The sequence below is a fragment of the Astatotilapia calliptera genome, chromosome 8, assembly GCF_964374335.1.
Source record: "Astatotilapia calliptera chromosome 8, fAstCal68.1, whole genome shotgun sequence".
Lineage (NCBI taxonomy): Eukaryota > Metazoa > Chordata > Actinopteri > Cichliformes > Cichlidae > Astatotilapia > Astatotilapia calliptera.
This window is the reverse complement of record NC_137429.1, coordinates 20,175,955-20,192,301: the sequence shown is the minus strand read 5'-3', so window position 1 is coordinate 20,192,301 and position 16,347 is coordinate 20,175,955. Positions and strand designations below refer to the sequence as shown.

Here is a 16,347-nt window from a genome sequence, read left to right as displayed (position 1 = left end):
AAGACAGCAGAGGGGCAGAGTGGCAAAAAATTAGATGAGGAATAAAAAGCAAGAGGAAAGGAAAAAAGGGAGGGAGGAAAGGTGAGCAACTGAATGAACAGGGAGACAAAAAAAAGACACCAGACAAACAGAGCTGTCAATATGAAAAGCCCCCCAATCTGGTGCTGCTGTGAGGCGTATGGTGAGAGGAGAGGGGAATGTGTGTGTGTGTGTGTGTGTGGGGTTGGGGGGGGGGGGGTGTCAAAGGGAAGTGGAGGACTTATAGATGGTGAAGATGAGAGGACGTGGAAGGGGAAGTAAGGAGATGAGCTTGTGAGAAATGACAGAAAAAAACAAGGATAGATGTGGAGAGGAGAAAACAAGCGCACAAGGGGCTATAATAGTGTCTGTGTGTATTGGTGTGGGTGTGAGGTAATATGTCTCATCTGTGACTTTATGTGTGTGTGTGTGTGTGTGTGTGTGTGTGTGTGTGCGCGCGTGTGTGTGTGTGTGTGTGTGTGTGTGTGTGTGTGTGTGTGTGTGTGTGTGTGTGTGTGTGTATCGGCCAGGTTTCTTCTCTCCGTGCTGGCTACGCTCCACTCTCTGGACTCCGGCCAGCTGGCAGACCGCCTACCGGAGCTCCCTGGCTTGAATTCTTAAAAACAATCATTTGTAGTGTGTGTGCGCGTGTTTGTGCATGTGGGTGCGTGCACTCCTGCGTAAGTGTGTGTGCTCAAACATCAAAGCTGAGCCACACACACACACAAAATACGTCTGATACGCACACACATTCTTAGCCTCCTTTCACTGCTGCTCCGTTCAGGTCCTGCCTCTGACTCTTTCTATGAATCTGAACTAAGACAGAAGCTCACACGGGGCTCACTTTTAGGGCTCAACTGCAGTCCTTTCGCAGCTAGACGAGCTGAGAGTGAGGCAGTCGTTACAGACAAAAGTCTTTCGAGGCACCGGGAGAAGTTCCTTAAGGTAAAAACCCAGCTCTTGCGAGTTTGTCTAGTGTTTAAAACATAAACTCAGGGCAGAGTGGAGAAGTGTACCACCAGCGTGAGTGACAGGCGGCATGTTTGTCCAAATTAAATTTCGGTGTTTGTACACTTGGTCGCCAGCAGGGTGTGAGAAGGAAGGGAAGGGGATGTTTTTTGCTTTGCCGAGCTTGCTTTCTTTACTCTCCTGGTTCAGAGTGATTAAAGGTAAGGGTTAGAGGCAATTAAAGTGACAAATGTATGAGCTTGCTATTGTTTGCTCAAGTAGTTAGTGGCATCACTGGCAGGTAAAGTGAGTCAGAGGAGGCCTTTTTTTTTTCTTTTTTTTTTACAGTAGGCGTTTTGACTTGTCTTGGCAGGAATAGTGCAGGTGTACTACATACACAATGGGCTTTGAAATCCATGACTCAGCAACGACAAGATCAGGATAGTAGAACAGCCATACCCGAATGGTACACAGTCTATTGTTTTCATTAAATGCACGTGCTAAAAGTGTTCAAATGCAGTGAAAAAATTATAATTGCATGTGTCAGATAGCTGGTTAAATGTCACTGCTTTTTATGATATCGACATCAGCACTGGCTGTTTGTTTAATTCATCTGCAGTGGTTTGAGGGGACATCACTGTGTGTGTTACTGTTTACCAGCGATCAGTTAGTGAAAAGGTAGTGAAACGTGAAATCCTGATTCTGGCCGTTTTCAGTCAGTTAAGAAACGCAGCCTGTGGCGGAAACTGTCTTTCTGTTGAAGTTATCTCTTTGACCCATCTCACTGTCAAAAAGAGAAATCCTCGCTCTTTCTGTCTCGTTTTCTCTCTCTGTCTGTCTCTCTCTCACACACACACACACACACACACACACACACACACACACACACACACACACACACACACACACACACACACACACACACACACAGGAACAGCATGCATACACATACCTGAAAGGGACAGATAACTAAGTCAAGCTCAGTCTTTCACCACAAATGGTTAACAGTCGAAAAGAGGACATGATGCGTGTGGATGCGCACATTTTGTGTGTGTGTGTCTGATCAGGAAGGGGGCCGTTGGAGGTCGGTTAGCCCAGAAGGGGCCCTGAGGGTGGGGCTGCGGTCAGAAGGGGGAGGGGTTGTGGAAAGGGAGAGGATGCTGGAAATGGGGGTGAGTTTCAGTGTGTGATTATGTGTGTTTACCGGGGGTGGGGTCACCCTCCTAAAAGAGAGGAGGGGTGAAAGCCTGAAGAATTTTATTAAATAATTTCTGATTGTAACATTATTTTTACGCTGTGTTGAGGTTTGAGCGTGCATGTGAGGCCTGTTTTATGGGTTGGGGCCAGAGAGAAGGGAAATATTTTGGTTGCTCATCAGTTTTTGACACGGTGCTTGAACATGGTGAACTAGAAAGCAGCCACAAACACAAAACCGCATGCTTGCTATCAAACAGAACAAGAAGTGTGTGTGTGTGTGTTTCCATAAGTAGCATCATCTAAGGCATCACTGCTGCACGTGTTTGGCCTTGGCTCAGTGTTGGTTAAACCACTTAATGGCTCCATCACAATCTAATCCCAAACCAAGACCCTGGATTAACCAGAGACCCAAGTTCTCTGCGCTGCTTCCTGTGTGTGTGTGTGTGTGTGTGTGTGTGTGTGTGTGTGTGTGTGTGTGTGTGTGTGTGTGTGTGTGTGTGTGTGTGTGTGTGTGTGTGTGTGTGAAACTTACCTTCATGCGAATGTGGGTACCAGATAGGGGAAGCGCTTGAATGGGGTCCAGACCTGAAGGAGGGGGAAGAAGGGGAGGCAGCAGGTCCTGAGGGGTGAGTGGGGTGGGAGGACGGGGACCCGAGGCTGCTAGCCAGGAATGAACCCATGAAGGAGGCACCTGAGGGACACAGAGAGGGCCTGGAGGTTAGAGAAATGATAGGGGAATAAATGGGGGAAGGGGAGTCATGGGGACTCTGCTATGGTGCCAATGAGCACACGCGACTGTAAATCACTTGAGAACGCCTTTGATTTTACCTTGTGCCAAGAAAGAGATGTAGTTTGTTGCAGACATATTAATATCACTGACTACTGCTGAGAAAAATAATAATAACACTCATTTTTGACCTGCCCAGGAGAAATTAATCCCCTCAGGCTACATTCGCACTGCAGATGGAAGTCCTCCAATTTTGATTATTTTTTCCTCTTACCATGTGACACACAGATCTTTTTTTTTTTCTTTAAAACTACAATCACTAAAAACCTTCAGGAATTCCATTTTGATCTTCATGGGTATAGAATGGGGGTCTCAGGCATGAATGTGACATTAAACTATTTTTTTTAATCAAAGATGATACCTTTAACCTTAGATGATTTTCATTACTTTGATGCCAGGTCTTAGCCAGAATTAGCATCAAATGACAAACCGAGACAGCTGAACTACTCGGGCCACCGGGAGGCAATTTTAGCTGTTATTCTTCAAATAGCTATCATGTAGCAGAGTGAAAGACGAGATATAAAATAAAAGATTGCAAGGTTGAAGTGGTGTTGTGCCTAATTCCCACTGGTGGAGAGAATTTTTAAAAAGCGTTAACGCCTAACACAAGTGACTGTGAAGCCCCACTTACTGAATTTAAGCTGACCTTGCATGAAAAACCAGCCCCCTGATGTGACACCTAAACATTTTCTTACCCCCTAAATCTTTTACTCAAATACAAACCCCGAGAGTTGAGCCCTGCAAACTGTGTTAATATTACTTCTGATCTTTTTTAGCCCAAAGTGCTAAATATATACATTTAATTACAACACGAACACAAACATACATGCTAAAGTCTCTACAAAATATGCAAATAAAGGCACCACAATAACCATGGCTTGTAGTGCGGTCTGACTTCTTATCTCACCACGTATGATTGGGGTAAAATAATCACACAACTGTGTGAATGTATTAATTTATTTACGCCTGTTCCTATTATGCCAAAGCTTTTTTTTGGTGTAGATGTGCATCACGTGGTCAACATAGAAGATGTGGTAATGTAGCGTTTCCACTGGTTGTTCCTGTGTGAATCAGAACCATAGGCTGCAAATAGAAAGTGGACATAGCCGCTGGTGAGTGAAGTACAGTGAGAAATATTGACGCATTCTCTTGTTCTTCTGAGATCAGATCTGACAAACGAGGTGGGATGCGACTGAGAAACCAAAGGACGTTGCACGTTCATTGCATAAAGACAGGTCAAGCATAAGACAGCCACCCTAAAGCACATGCTGCTTTGTCCTCCTTTCTGACTCTAAGAGGGGACATAATTTACAAACCGCACATTGCGTTGTATTCAGTAAAACTTAAAACTAGCAACCAAGATCATAAACTCATCCACAAAGTGTGTACTAAGTTAAGAGATCACGTGAGCAGCAAATTCATATTCTCATGAACTTCTATACAGTCAACTCCTGGTGGCCATTAGAAGCAAGCTAGTTTGAGGCACTTAGGTTAGCTTGTAGCTTAGCTTAAATTTTTAGCTAAGCTACATTCACCACTTGTGATCAGAACAAGCACCATTCAAGTACAAACATGAACGAGAATTTTAAGATATAACATTTAAAAAAAACTGGTTAGCTGACTCGAATCATCGTGAGGTGGTGTTATATGTGCTAGCATAAACAAATTAACCTCGCAATTACCTGAGCCTTCCCCTGTTGAATAGCTGCCTACAAGCTAAGGCATAATTCCATCTTTGCCACGTGTGTGCACTGCTGACGTAACGTGAGAATCCCGTTATCATGTACTGAGCTGTAAGTCGACGGTTGGCAACGAGTCCAGCATAGAATCAGTGTTAAAGGGATAAAGTGGCGGGATAGAAGTCATTAGGTAGTTACAAGTAAAACACCGGTTTGCAAAAACTGCTGAAATGACATGTCGCCGACTCACTGCAACTCCTCGCAGAAAAATCGAACAAAGATGCAAATCCAACTTCCCAAGAGATTCCTAAACTCAAGTTTCCTACACTAGTAAAAGAATCAACAAGAGACAAACCAGAGGTACAGTATTTATAGAACTCGATCTCATGTCTTAGCACGAGTCTGCTCTTGCGGTCACATATTTGGTCGGCTGGGCCTGCTCTGCACCTTCAAAAGATTTGATCATTCATAAACCATCACACGGGGTCACAACCAAGTTCAGCTCTTGCACGGAACTGAGTGCAAGTCTAATCTCATGCTGTAACAGTTTCGGCAAACTGAGCAAGAAGACTCAGTTCAGTTTGGCTCATCAGCATGCTCTCATTTAGTGGAACAAACTGAACAGTTGTAGGGGAAGGAGGAAACAAATCCACAGGGAATCAGGTAATTAGTCACGGGATTGAGAGAGAGAGAAAAAGAGAGGCCGAGAGAGAGGTGGTGGGTTGGGTCGTTACTCATAAACGCTGCGTCGCATCAGAGGCAATTACCACAACAGTCCACATCTGAGTCACACACACACACACACACACACACACACAGGAACACACGCGTACAGTACCTTCACCTCAACGACGTCCCGATGCCCTAACAACCACAACCACAAGTGCCTTTAGCTGTCTGCCAATCTGTCTCTGACACACACACACATATGCAAGAGGGAGGGTACTGGGATAAGTCAAGAGCAAGATGGGGTAGCAGCGAGTATTAAAAGACAAATCTGTGTGTGTGTGTGTGTGTGTGTGTGTGTGTGTGTGTGTGTGTGTGTGTGTGTGTGTGTGTGTGTGTGTGTGTATTTATACAGCTGGATCCCAAGCATCAGAACACACACGCAAACACACACAGTGATCAAGACAAACACACACACAAGCCAGAATATTTAAAAGTCGAAATCTTTCCATCTTTTGCTTTTGATATCCGCAGCCTCTGTAGTCATAATAAATTTGTAGGAAACGAAAAAGACACTCGAGACTTTCATTTTCCATCTTCCCCTATTCTCTTCCCCCCTCCTCTCGCGCACGCTCTCCTCTCTCACAGCAGATCGTTGCAGTGTTTTCTTTTTCTCCCCCCCACCCCTCCTCCCTCCAAATCCTCTCTTGTACAAATGTAGATCAGCGGCCTTTTCAGCCAGTCATAATAAAACACAGCTCGTGTAAGGCTGCTCTCAAGGCCCCTGGCAATGCAGACTCTCGCACAAACGTATACTGACACTGACACGTCAAATACACACTGATGCACACATAACGCTACCTGTATCAAGTCTAGTGCAACAGACGATAGAAAAGAAAGACAACTTTCACCTGAGCAATGGGGTTTTTAAAAAGAAACACAAATCTTGGCCACAAAATAAAATTGCATTGAATGAAAAAGAAGCTTAGGCGACTATTTCAAATAGTAGTGCTGTGATTTAAGTTTAGCAATGTAAATACTTTGCATTCCTTCCTGACTTTCTTCCCACAGCTGTTCTTTAATGTCTAACCCCTATCAGATCTCTGCCCTTCCCCCATCTCTCCATCTTTTTTCCATTTACTCATTACTTTCATTTTTCTCGTCTTTTCCCCCCTTTTTCCCTTTTCCTGTCACCTGACTCCTGACCCTCTCTGTCTGTTTTCTGTTGGTTGAGTTGAGGAGAAAATCATATTTGCCCACTCTGTCTCTCTGGCCTGCTGATATGGAAAATCATCTCAGAGGCCAGCCACTAACATAAACCTCATTTCTGTCCCTGTTTCTCTTTTCTCCTCCCCTTCTTCCTCTCCTCCTGGCCTGCGTTTCCGCCTTTGTTTTATCCTGATCCACACATTCCCTTTCCATCTGTCACCGCTGCATCCACTTGGAGTTTCCCCTTTTTTCTCAGCAGAAACACCAATAGACAAATGCAAATATGCTGAATTAGCCTCAGCCGATGAAGGAGCGTAGACGCTACTCATCAGTGCTTTTAATCTTCTGATCAGCTGCAAATATCCATTTATTCAAATATTCATTGTGACCCCCAGTGATACTAGGATTGTATACCACCTATCTCTGTGTTTGCATGTGTTATTTGCCACATATAGAAGTCCCCAACCAAGTAGATAGCTACATGAAGTCTCCATGGCAGTAATTAAAGTAGAAAAACATATTCGTATCCCTCCCATTTTTTTCCGAGTTGGCATTGTAGCTTGGAAAAGTGTATAAACACACAGCCAGCGAATCCTCCGATGTTGACAATCCAAAGTAATAAAAATCAGCTTCGATTCACAGTAATACAGGCAGCTGTACTTACAGTGAGCAAAATCTGCTTTAGTTTATTCATGATTGACTGTAATGTGATTTGCTGAGGGGAAAATCCACTCAAAAACACTTAAACACTGTTTTAGAAAAAAAGGGGCTGGATATGCGCCTTACTTTTCTGGGCAGGTTTTTGTGGCTTGGCATATTTCTGGTATTCTCGTGGATAACATGGGGCCCAAAAAATTAAATTACACACACACACACACACACACACACACACACACACACACACATATATATATATATATAAACATAAAGAATGACAGAAACGGAACTTAAAAATGAGAACACAGTTGCTAGTGAGAGTGATCGTATGGGCCTATTTAAGGGGGGGAACCTTTAAACGCTACCAAGAGGAATGTAATGAAAATGCCCTTTTTTTTTCGGAAATAAAAAAGGTGAACTCGTGACTGCTTTAATCAAGGATCAACCAATCAGGCCTACTTAAAAACCTTGGCAGTCATGTTTAGAAACAATAACATCATAGAGCCTTTCATGGAGAATTCCAAAGCAAGTGTCTGATGAAGGAATGCGGCCAAAACATCAAGGTTATTTTCTCTTTTTTACGTTATAAAAAGATCTGCTTTGGCATTTGTTAAACCAATTAAGTTACACTATATGCAATATAATGTGTCAATTCAGCTGAAAATGCTTAAAAGGGAGAAAAGATATAACTCTGCAGCCTCTTTTGTGTGCTTCGGCAGCTACTGAAGAGCGCTTGATGAAGTTTACTGTGAAAAAAGCAACAAAAAAAGCATGAAACAGGACAGAACATTCCAAGATTTCTCACTCTTCGAAAGAGGAAGAAGAGGGAGATGAAGAAGAGAAGCGAGAGAGGGGAAGAGGAAGGTAGATTTGTTGCAAGTGGTTAAGAAAAAAAAAGTCCTGTGGTAAAAGAAGCAAACACAGATAAAGTGATGGAGGTATATTCTTTGTTGCATCTGAATGGACTGCTGGTGATCGATACATGCACACACACACACACACACCTGGAAGGATGATGAGTTAAATCAATCTCCATCCGATGGAAGATCAATAGCCTCTTGTGTTGTATCGTCACATTTGCCAATTAACAAAAGCCTCTGTGCTCCCACTGATATACTGAACTCTCTCCTACATGCACATCTACACACACACATACTGTCACTCGCAGAATGAACTCGAGAGTCTGAAACTGCACTCTGTGTGTGTCTGTTTGTGTGTGTGTGTGTGTGTGTGCGCGCGTGTGTCAGAGGTTCTGACTCTCGTTAGCTTGGCTGTTACGCTTATTGCCGTACACTTGGCAACCTCTCGTCAGTCCGACCCTTTCATAAGCCTCCAACCACCAAGGGCCCTGGCACTGAGCCTTCAGTCTGTGTGTGTGCATGTGCATGTGTGTGTATATCTAAGTGTGTGTGTGTCTGTGTGTCTAGGGCCAGGAGTCAAGCCAGACCTTTTTGATCTGTTTTGACACCACGGAATTGCACAAGTGACAGGGCTACTCAAACAAGGCATTCGTGGAAGGCGCTTAGACACACACACACACACACACACACACACACACACACACACATACACATACACGCACACACGCACACAGGTCCATAAAAGCATTATGGCACTGGGGACACAAACACATTCAATGTGTGAGTAAGCGCCCAAGCGGTGCTTACAAAGAATATGTTCAGGGGAGAAAAGGAGTTCTTTTGCTCGACTAGATCCAGATAGCATTTTCCTTCTGCTCTATCTTATTATTCATCAACGATTCCTCTTGACTCATTCATGTTAGAGAGAGTAGGGTGTGCAAGCAAAGCATGGCATGTCGCCTGGGACGAGCAGCTGCACTGAATCACATTACGTAGGGAAGAAGAGAAAGGACAGAGGAAGAGAAAGGGAAAGAGAGAGAGAAAGAGTGGAGGGGAAAAATGAGATGAAAGAGCTACAAATGAGAGATTTCCCTGTGAGGCGCATAAATCAGCAGACTATGAACAGCATTGCTCAAAGCCTGACTCCCAGGCTGCGGACTAGAGCCTCACCATCCACGCACATGCACGCACAGACACACACACACACACACACGTGGATACACACACGTTCTCTCCGCTACCATCTTTGAACATTCACTGCTGTAGCAACATTCCTATCTCACAGCACCTACACGTGTGTACTTAAACATCCAACAACAGCAAGTATCCTAAAAGAAAAAGCACCGAATCTGCTGGCTGTTGCTCCATGAAGATTAAATGAAATCAAAAGCTGGAAGAATTAAATGAAAAATGAGAAGAAAACGTTGCACCTTGCCTACCCCACCCCGGCTCCAGCCCCCACACACGCACATACACACACATGCACACACTCTGGAGTTGTTCCGATTTTTCCATTGGCGAACATAGTCCACAAACGCACCGCTAAACTTTGAGAAAAGAGGAAAATGTTCCTGCTTTTGACCACAGACTTTCTGGACGCCACACACCCACCCACCCGCGGCTGCAGGAAGGACCATATATGGCTTCGAAGAACAGGAACTCACAACGGGAGCGATTCTTAGGAAGCAGGGTGGATGGGGAGGGTTTGGCGGCGGGGCTGTCAGAGTAAGTTTTTCCAGGTTTTACCAAGGAAAACATGGGAATTTGGAGAACAGGGGTCATATGAGACTGGTCTGCTGCCTGGGTCAGAATGAAACACAAATGGTATGTGCAGGCACATGCAGACATACACTAATCAAAAGCATAAGGTTGCTGATATTTCAGGAAAGCCCGCGGTGAGGGTCAATAATGCAATTCCGCATGTGTGCGTGTGCGCGCGTGTACAGGGATGTGTATGTAGCACCAACCCACCCCCAACTCCCCACAGTTACCACCACAGTGGTTTTGCAGCTCTGGTATAGAGTGAAGAAGCCTGTTCTGGAAGATTTGGTCGTCATCCAGTCTGACATGCCCGTGCCACGCCTCTGTGGTCCATTCAGCCTCCAGCCACAGCAAACACACACACACATTCACATACACAGGCTATAATGATTCGAAGCTGCATGGACCTGTGTGCGGATTAAATACACCTGGGGGTCAAGACGCCAGGAAGAGTGAGTCTAACAGAAAACACAGCACCGTGAGCTGAGAGCAGAGTGTGTTTCTTCGTATCAAGTCATATCCAATCATGCGATCTGCTGAAGTTAAGACACAATTAAATTCTGACACCTAGCGCTTTATACTCACTCCTTATAAAACACATTAAGACACTGCCCTTAATAAACACTTGTGGTTTGGTGCCGCAGCCCTGTTACTTATCAACAGTAATTTATGATTACAAATATGATTGAAACCCAACCTTAAGTAAACAATGTGTCAAAGCTGTGCGAGGCAACAGGTCAGTATTTAGATTGTATTAGATCCTCTGAAGCACTCAGTATTGTACATTAACAATGCATCCTATGCGGCTTGTAGATGAAAGGGGAGGCTCAAAACTCCCCTTTTAGCCTCTTTGCGCTTATTGTTTTGGCTGTTTAGTATACCTTTATTTAAATAATGAGCTGCTGATGAGAGCAGAGCATTTCTTTTGCAGAAAAATATATTTATATATATATTTAGTTTATCGACTTAACATTTTTAGGAAGCCAGATACACACATGACTCCACGTGCAAGCTTTTATTGCTTAATATCTTCCAGAGGATGTGTAAATAACCTTGATTGTGGTATCTACACTTGCTTGTGATCATTAAAGAATTCATAATATACCACAGCTCTGTCCCCAATCAAAAAAAGAAATTTCTAATTTACAGGAAATACTAGCAAGTGTGATCTAAAATCGGTAACAAAATCTTACTTCAAAGTATACAGCTGGTTTTAAATGTGGAAAAAAAATACTTAAGAGAAGGAAAAGCTTCTAGTTATTTTAAGTGATGTAGAAATAAATGTAAGCCATGTCAAATACTCTTCCTTTTATCTTAGGCTGAAGTTAAGACTTGAATCTATTTATGTTACTATGAAGGTTACAGATCGCAGCCTGAGATTTGTAGCAGGAGTGCAGCACAATCCCGCTTCATCTAAAGTTAGCACAGACTCCAGTGGAAACAAACACACCTACGCAGCAGAAGCGAAGCAGGAGGACGGCTGCAGAGGGGAAGACAGCATCCTTTAACCAGCAGACCCAGATTTAACCACATCCATGTCAGCAAGCATCCACCCTACTGAAGTGTCCTTTGGCGAGACACTGAATCCCTACCTGCTACCGCCAGTGCTTTGACTGACCCTAAAGTCAGATCTTGCCAGCAGCCCAGAAAAAGGTGAATTTCCCGGCAGGGATCAAGTATCACATTATTTTTTGAAATATGCTACTTGCAAGCCATCTGCAGAGCTCTCCTCAGTCCTACACCACTGAGACTCATATCCCAGTATCACTGGAGGAAATGTGTCTGCGCAACTATGTGTGTGTGTGTGTGTGTGTGTGTGTGTGTGTGTGTGTGTGTGTGTGTGTGTGTGTGTGTGTTCGACTCTGGTGTGCCGTATCACCCTCCATCATCATGAGTTGAGGGGTTGTGGTTCCTAGAGAAGCACTTTACTTAAATTAGACCCTCAACGACTCGACGTGCAGGTGTCATTGTGTGTATATGTGCATGTGCGTACGCTCGTGTCTGCAAAGTATACTGAATGAATGCACGCATGTGTGTGTGTGGGCGTCAGAAAGTCAGTGTGTGTTTGTGTGTGAGAGAGGGAGAGAGGAGACTGAATGCCGAGAGAGGAGCGGGATCAGCAGACGGCAAATGCGAGGGAGAGAGAGGGAGAGAGACAACAAGATAGGAAGAGGAGAGGATGGGGCGAGCGAGAAGGGTGGGAGTCTGCGAGGGAGAGAGTGAGCGACACAGAGAGAGAGAGAAAGCAGGTGAGAATAACCCAGTCTGACCTTATTTCAGCACGGCTTTTCCATTCTTTATATTCCCTCATTGCTGTAATATTTACACAGGAATAAAAGATTATTAGAGCGATCCACAGAGAAGAAATGAAGAGGAAGAGGGGGAGGGGGGAAATATAAACATAAGGAAAGATGAAGACACTCATGAAGGTAGAAAAAAACCAAAGGGAAGAAACCTCAGATTAGAGAGTCTATTGATTATTATTGTCATCAATTAGGTTGCCAGATTTTTTTGATTTGTCTCGTACTGTGGGAAAACTGTTTTGTTTGCTTTCTCCAACCAGCAGCCAAAACCTTCAAGCTTCAAATTTAATTGGTAATGCAAAAAGAAGCAGAAAATCCTTACGTGCCAATATTTGGCATTTGCTTAAAAACGATTCAGATATTTAAAAACGAAAAATCCTTATCAAGAGTCCAATCACTTCAGCTTTCATACGTTATTTATGAACGTATCACAGACAAATCTCTAAAAATAACAATAACCAATAAAGATCCCCAACGTCAGGAAAAACACGCTTGAAATGTTATGAGATTAAAATGTACACAGATTTAAAGTGCACTTTTTAAATGTGTCTCTCCACAACAGCAAATAATAACTTGCAGATGTGCAGATTAAATGAATAACATCTGCCCATCAATCATCAACATTTTAATGAAACACAGAGCTGAAAGAGTTCAAGTCTTAATTTGTTAATTGTAAAACAAAAATGTCAAATTTATTAGGTTACATTTCACCCTAAATTTGGACTTTATTCTGTCTTACCTGATCTTAAATGACATACCTTAAGGTTTTAGACTACCATGGATTTTTCTGATAATCTACAATGAAACTGATAGTTAGATCTGAAAAAATACTGTTATTTATTGTTCTGGGATAATGTAGACATGCCTATTGCTGTTCACCCAAATAATGCAGTTTTGTTCAGGTATAATTTGCAACAAATCTGTGAATAATAAAAACCTTTTTTTATGATTTGCTTGTTTGTTTTAAGAAAAAAACTGAATATGCAGAAGAGAGAGTACAGGTATGACATCCAGGAAATAGTCATCCCACTGGGATTATTAACCAGGAATCCAATGCTCAGGGGGGTGCATGTTCAGTTGGGATGTCCCCTGAGCACTCGGCTATTGGATTGCTCCAATTAATTATTTCTTAGCTGTTATACATGGAATTTTGAGGGGGTTTTTTTTAGCAATACTTGGGTTTTTTCCTAGACCAGACTGGACCTTTGAGAATGACAGAGCATCACTGTGCATAGTGTTAAGGTGATGAATTGATGTTACCTTGTTTTGACAGAAATGCCTATAACGCTTTAGTAAAAGGAAACCAAATGGACAATGCTGTTTTTAAAAGAATAATAATAATTAAAAAAAAATGCTCATTTTGCTAAATTGTTTTTAAGATGGTGCAAAAAAAATCCTCTTTGCAAGAAAACACTGAATAATTTCTCACATCACAATAAAAAAAGAAAAAGATAAATCCAGGCTATAAGCCATGTCGTGTCTTCAGCGCTTCACTGTTTCCCTGAATGCCCAAAACTGCACAGACTTAAAAGAAGAATTTTCACACCAAACTCAACGTCACATTGCATGTTGAGAAATCCCCTATCAGAAAAAAAGGTAAACATCCTGGCATAACTGCAGCCTTCCGAGCAGCAAAATAAATCAGTATGCCACAACTGAAAAGAAAACACAGGGCTGCTTCTTTGTTCTCACACTTTCTTTTATATATATAAAAATATATAGAAATATGTAGGATTATACTATTTAAGATATATGTCTTATTTCTAATTTTTCTTTTCTGCCCTTCTGAACAGAATTGTATTGAGTATTTTGTAGTCTAGCTTTGGATGCAAAGTTAATATCTGTTCCACTAACGTTTATTTGATTTGAAAAAAGACAGAGCCTGCACAAGTTAAGCAAAATGATAAAACGCAGCGAGGCCAGCACTGGGAGCTTCTGAGAAAGCAACACATTCATACAGACGCGTACACATGGAGAGCAAAAAAGCAAAAAAAGAGAAAAAAAAGCCATACGTATGTGAGCATCCGCACACAAAGAAGTCCTTGTATTATGCATGCAAGCATGCTTCCAAACATTACAAAAACACACATCAAAACGACCGGAAAAGACAGTAGGTGGTTATTAAAGAGACAAGAGAGAAAAACAGAGAGAAAGAGAAGAGACACTTTACCGGCAATCAAAGATGCAGAGGAGAGGAGACAGGAAGAGAAGGAGAGGGAAGTGGAGGTAGAGAGAGAGAAACGTGCAAAAAAAAAGGGAAGAAAAGGGGAAAAAAAGGGAGAGCTTGCTTTTAATCAGCCTGGATCCAAAATTTAGACAGGCACACACAGCGGCACGAGCAGTCCCTGTAGGATTAGGGCCTTGGCACTGTGTGTGTGTGTGTGTGTGTGTGTGTGTGTGTGTGTGTGTGTGTGTGTGTGTGTGTACTGTGCACGTCCCACGAGACTGATTAGCCATGAATGACTGATGACGGATCTTTTTTTCCCTCCTCCTTGCTCTCTCTCACTCTTGTTTTCTTTCTCACTACTCTCAGCTCGGGCAAGAGCATGGGAGAGGATACTCCCTCTCCCATCACACACACACACACACACACACACACACACACACACACACACACACACACACACACACACACACACACACACACACACACACACAAAGCTGCACACAGCTCCATGTATATTCAACAAAGGCTCCTGAATATACTTAATGCTTTCATGTGTGTCACTGTGTAACGATCCATGCTGTTCCACACAGCTGCTTCTCTCTTTTTCTTACTCTCTTCCTCCTTCACAATCATGCACACACACACACACACAAATATGTACCTATTTCCTGTTTAGGAGCACATTAGCTGTATTTCACACCAAATACTAAATCTGCTCAATCTGTATGACAGCAGCAGTTTGACTCTTGAAAAACACTGAAGGGTCCTGCATTCAGGCGGCAGGCCGACCGCTCTGCCTCCTTTAACCTCACCTCCAGATGAACCTCGGGCCACCGCCATCCATCTAAAGCCCTGACAGCAAAACAAACTGGACATAGACCCGCCTGAATGGAGGCCATTACAATATGAATGAGCCAAACAGAGCTGAAATGAATCGAGTGGAGAAGCAAAACACAACAGCTGAGGAAAGGGCCCGGGCTGAGTCAAACGAGTCAGCTCAAGTGACGATGAGTCAGGCAAAATGTGACCCCGAGACAGGGTAAAAGCAGAGGCCTGTCTCAGGTGTCCGTAGCCGTTCTGATAAGGGTTACCTTGCCGTGGTGCTTGCAACACTGCTTTTTCAGGGGGTGCAGACCTGTGGATCCACTGAGACTGTGACATCATGTCTGTCCCCCTGCTAAGTGATGTCACCTCCCTGTCATGTTGCGTAAATAGGGAACTGCCTTGACCCCTCTGAAGAGGAGAGAGGCCATAAAATAGCTGGGAATTACAGCATCTGCACACTTTCTTTGCACATATGTGGTGACTTTTTTCATGCAGTCATGTCACGAATAAGAGCCACAACGACGAACAACTTATATTGTTTTTTATGCACGTGCACACACACACACACACTCACTCACACATACAAAGCCCCCGTCTTCCTGTACAGAGTAAGAAGCTGTTTTAGCCTTGTGTTTTGCGGGCTGTTTAAAATGTCATTTTTCTCTCGTTTCTCTGACTTCAAAGGCGCCTCACTGAGCTCTCACTCCCTCTTGCCAAATCCTCCAAACGTTTCTGATTTAGTGAGTTGGCCACGGGCCGAGTAGCACCGGGACGGGCCCGTTAACAACTGTCCAAGTGGTGGGGGAGAGGAGGTGAGGAGGAAGGAAAGGAAAAGGGAAGAGAAGAGAAGGGAGAAACAAATGAGACAATGTGGAAAAGGGAGAAGAAGCAGGCTGAAATTGAGACAGAAATAGGAGGACTGCTGAGAGAAGGTCTGCTAACAACGCGAGGAGGCGATGGGTGTGTGGGGAGTTAGACAGAGACGGGAGATGGATATAAGAGGTGGGGGGATCGATTGAAAAGAGAGGAGAGAGAGAGAGAGAGAGAGAGAGAGAGAGAGAGAGAGAGAGAGAGAGAGAAAAGGGGGTGGGGTGAAGGGGGCCATGGCTGTGAGGAGGAGGAGGAAGGAGGGCTGGAGCACCACTCGAGAAGCTGAGAGGAGCAAATGCAATAGTGAAGGGGAAGCAGAAGGAGGAAGAGGGGAGGGCGGGCGTGCGATTAAAGAGGGGTGAGGAAGACCGGGGAGGGGGGGGGCAAAAGGCCTGGCCAG

At 43.7% G+C, this 16,347-nt stretch overlaps 1 protein-coding gene across 2 annotated transcripts in view; it reads right to left on the bottom strand.

Annotated features, from left to right (window-relative positions):
- The window catches only part of bahcc1b (BAH domain and coiled-coil containing 1b), a 61,503-nt gene that overhangs the window by 27,841 nt on the left and 17,315 nt on the right, over positions 1-16,347 (bottom strand). For both annotated transcript variants that reach the window (XM_026178931.2, XM_026178929.2), the window contains one exon: positions 2,696-2,854. In XM_026178931.2, coding sequence (XP_026034716.2) covers positions 2,696-2,854 — 159 coding nt within the window. The remainder of the gene's footprint in view (positions 1-2,695; positions 2,855-16,347) is intronic.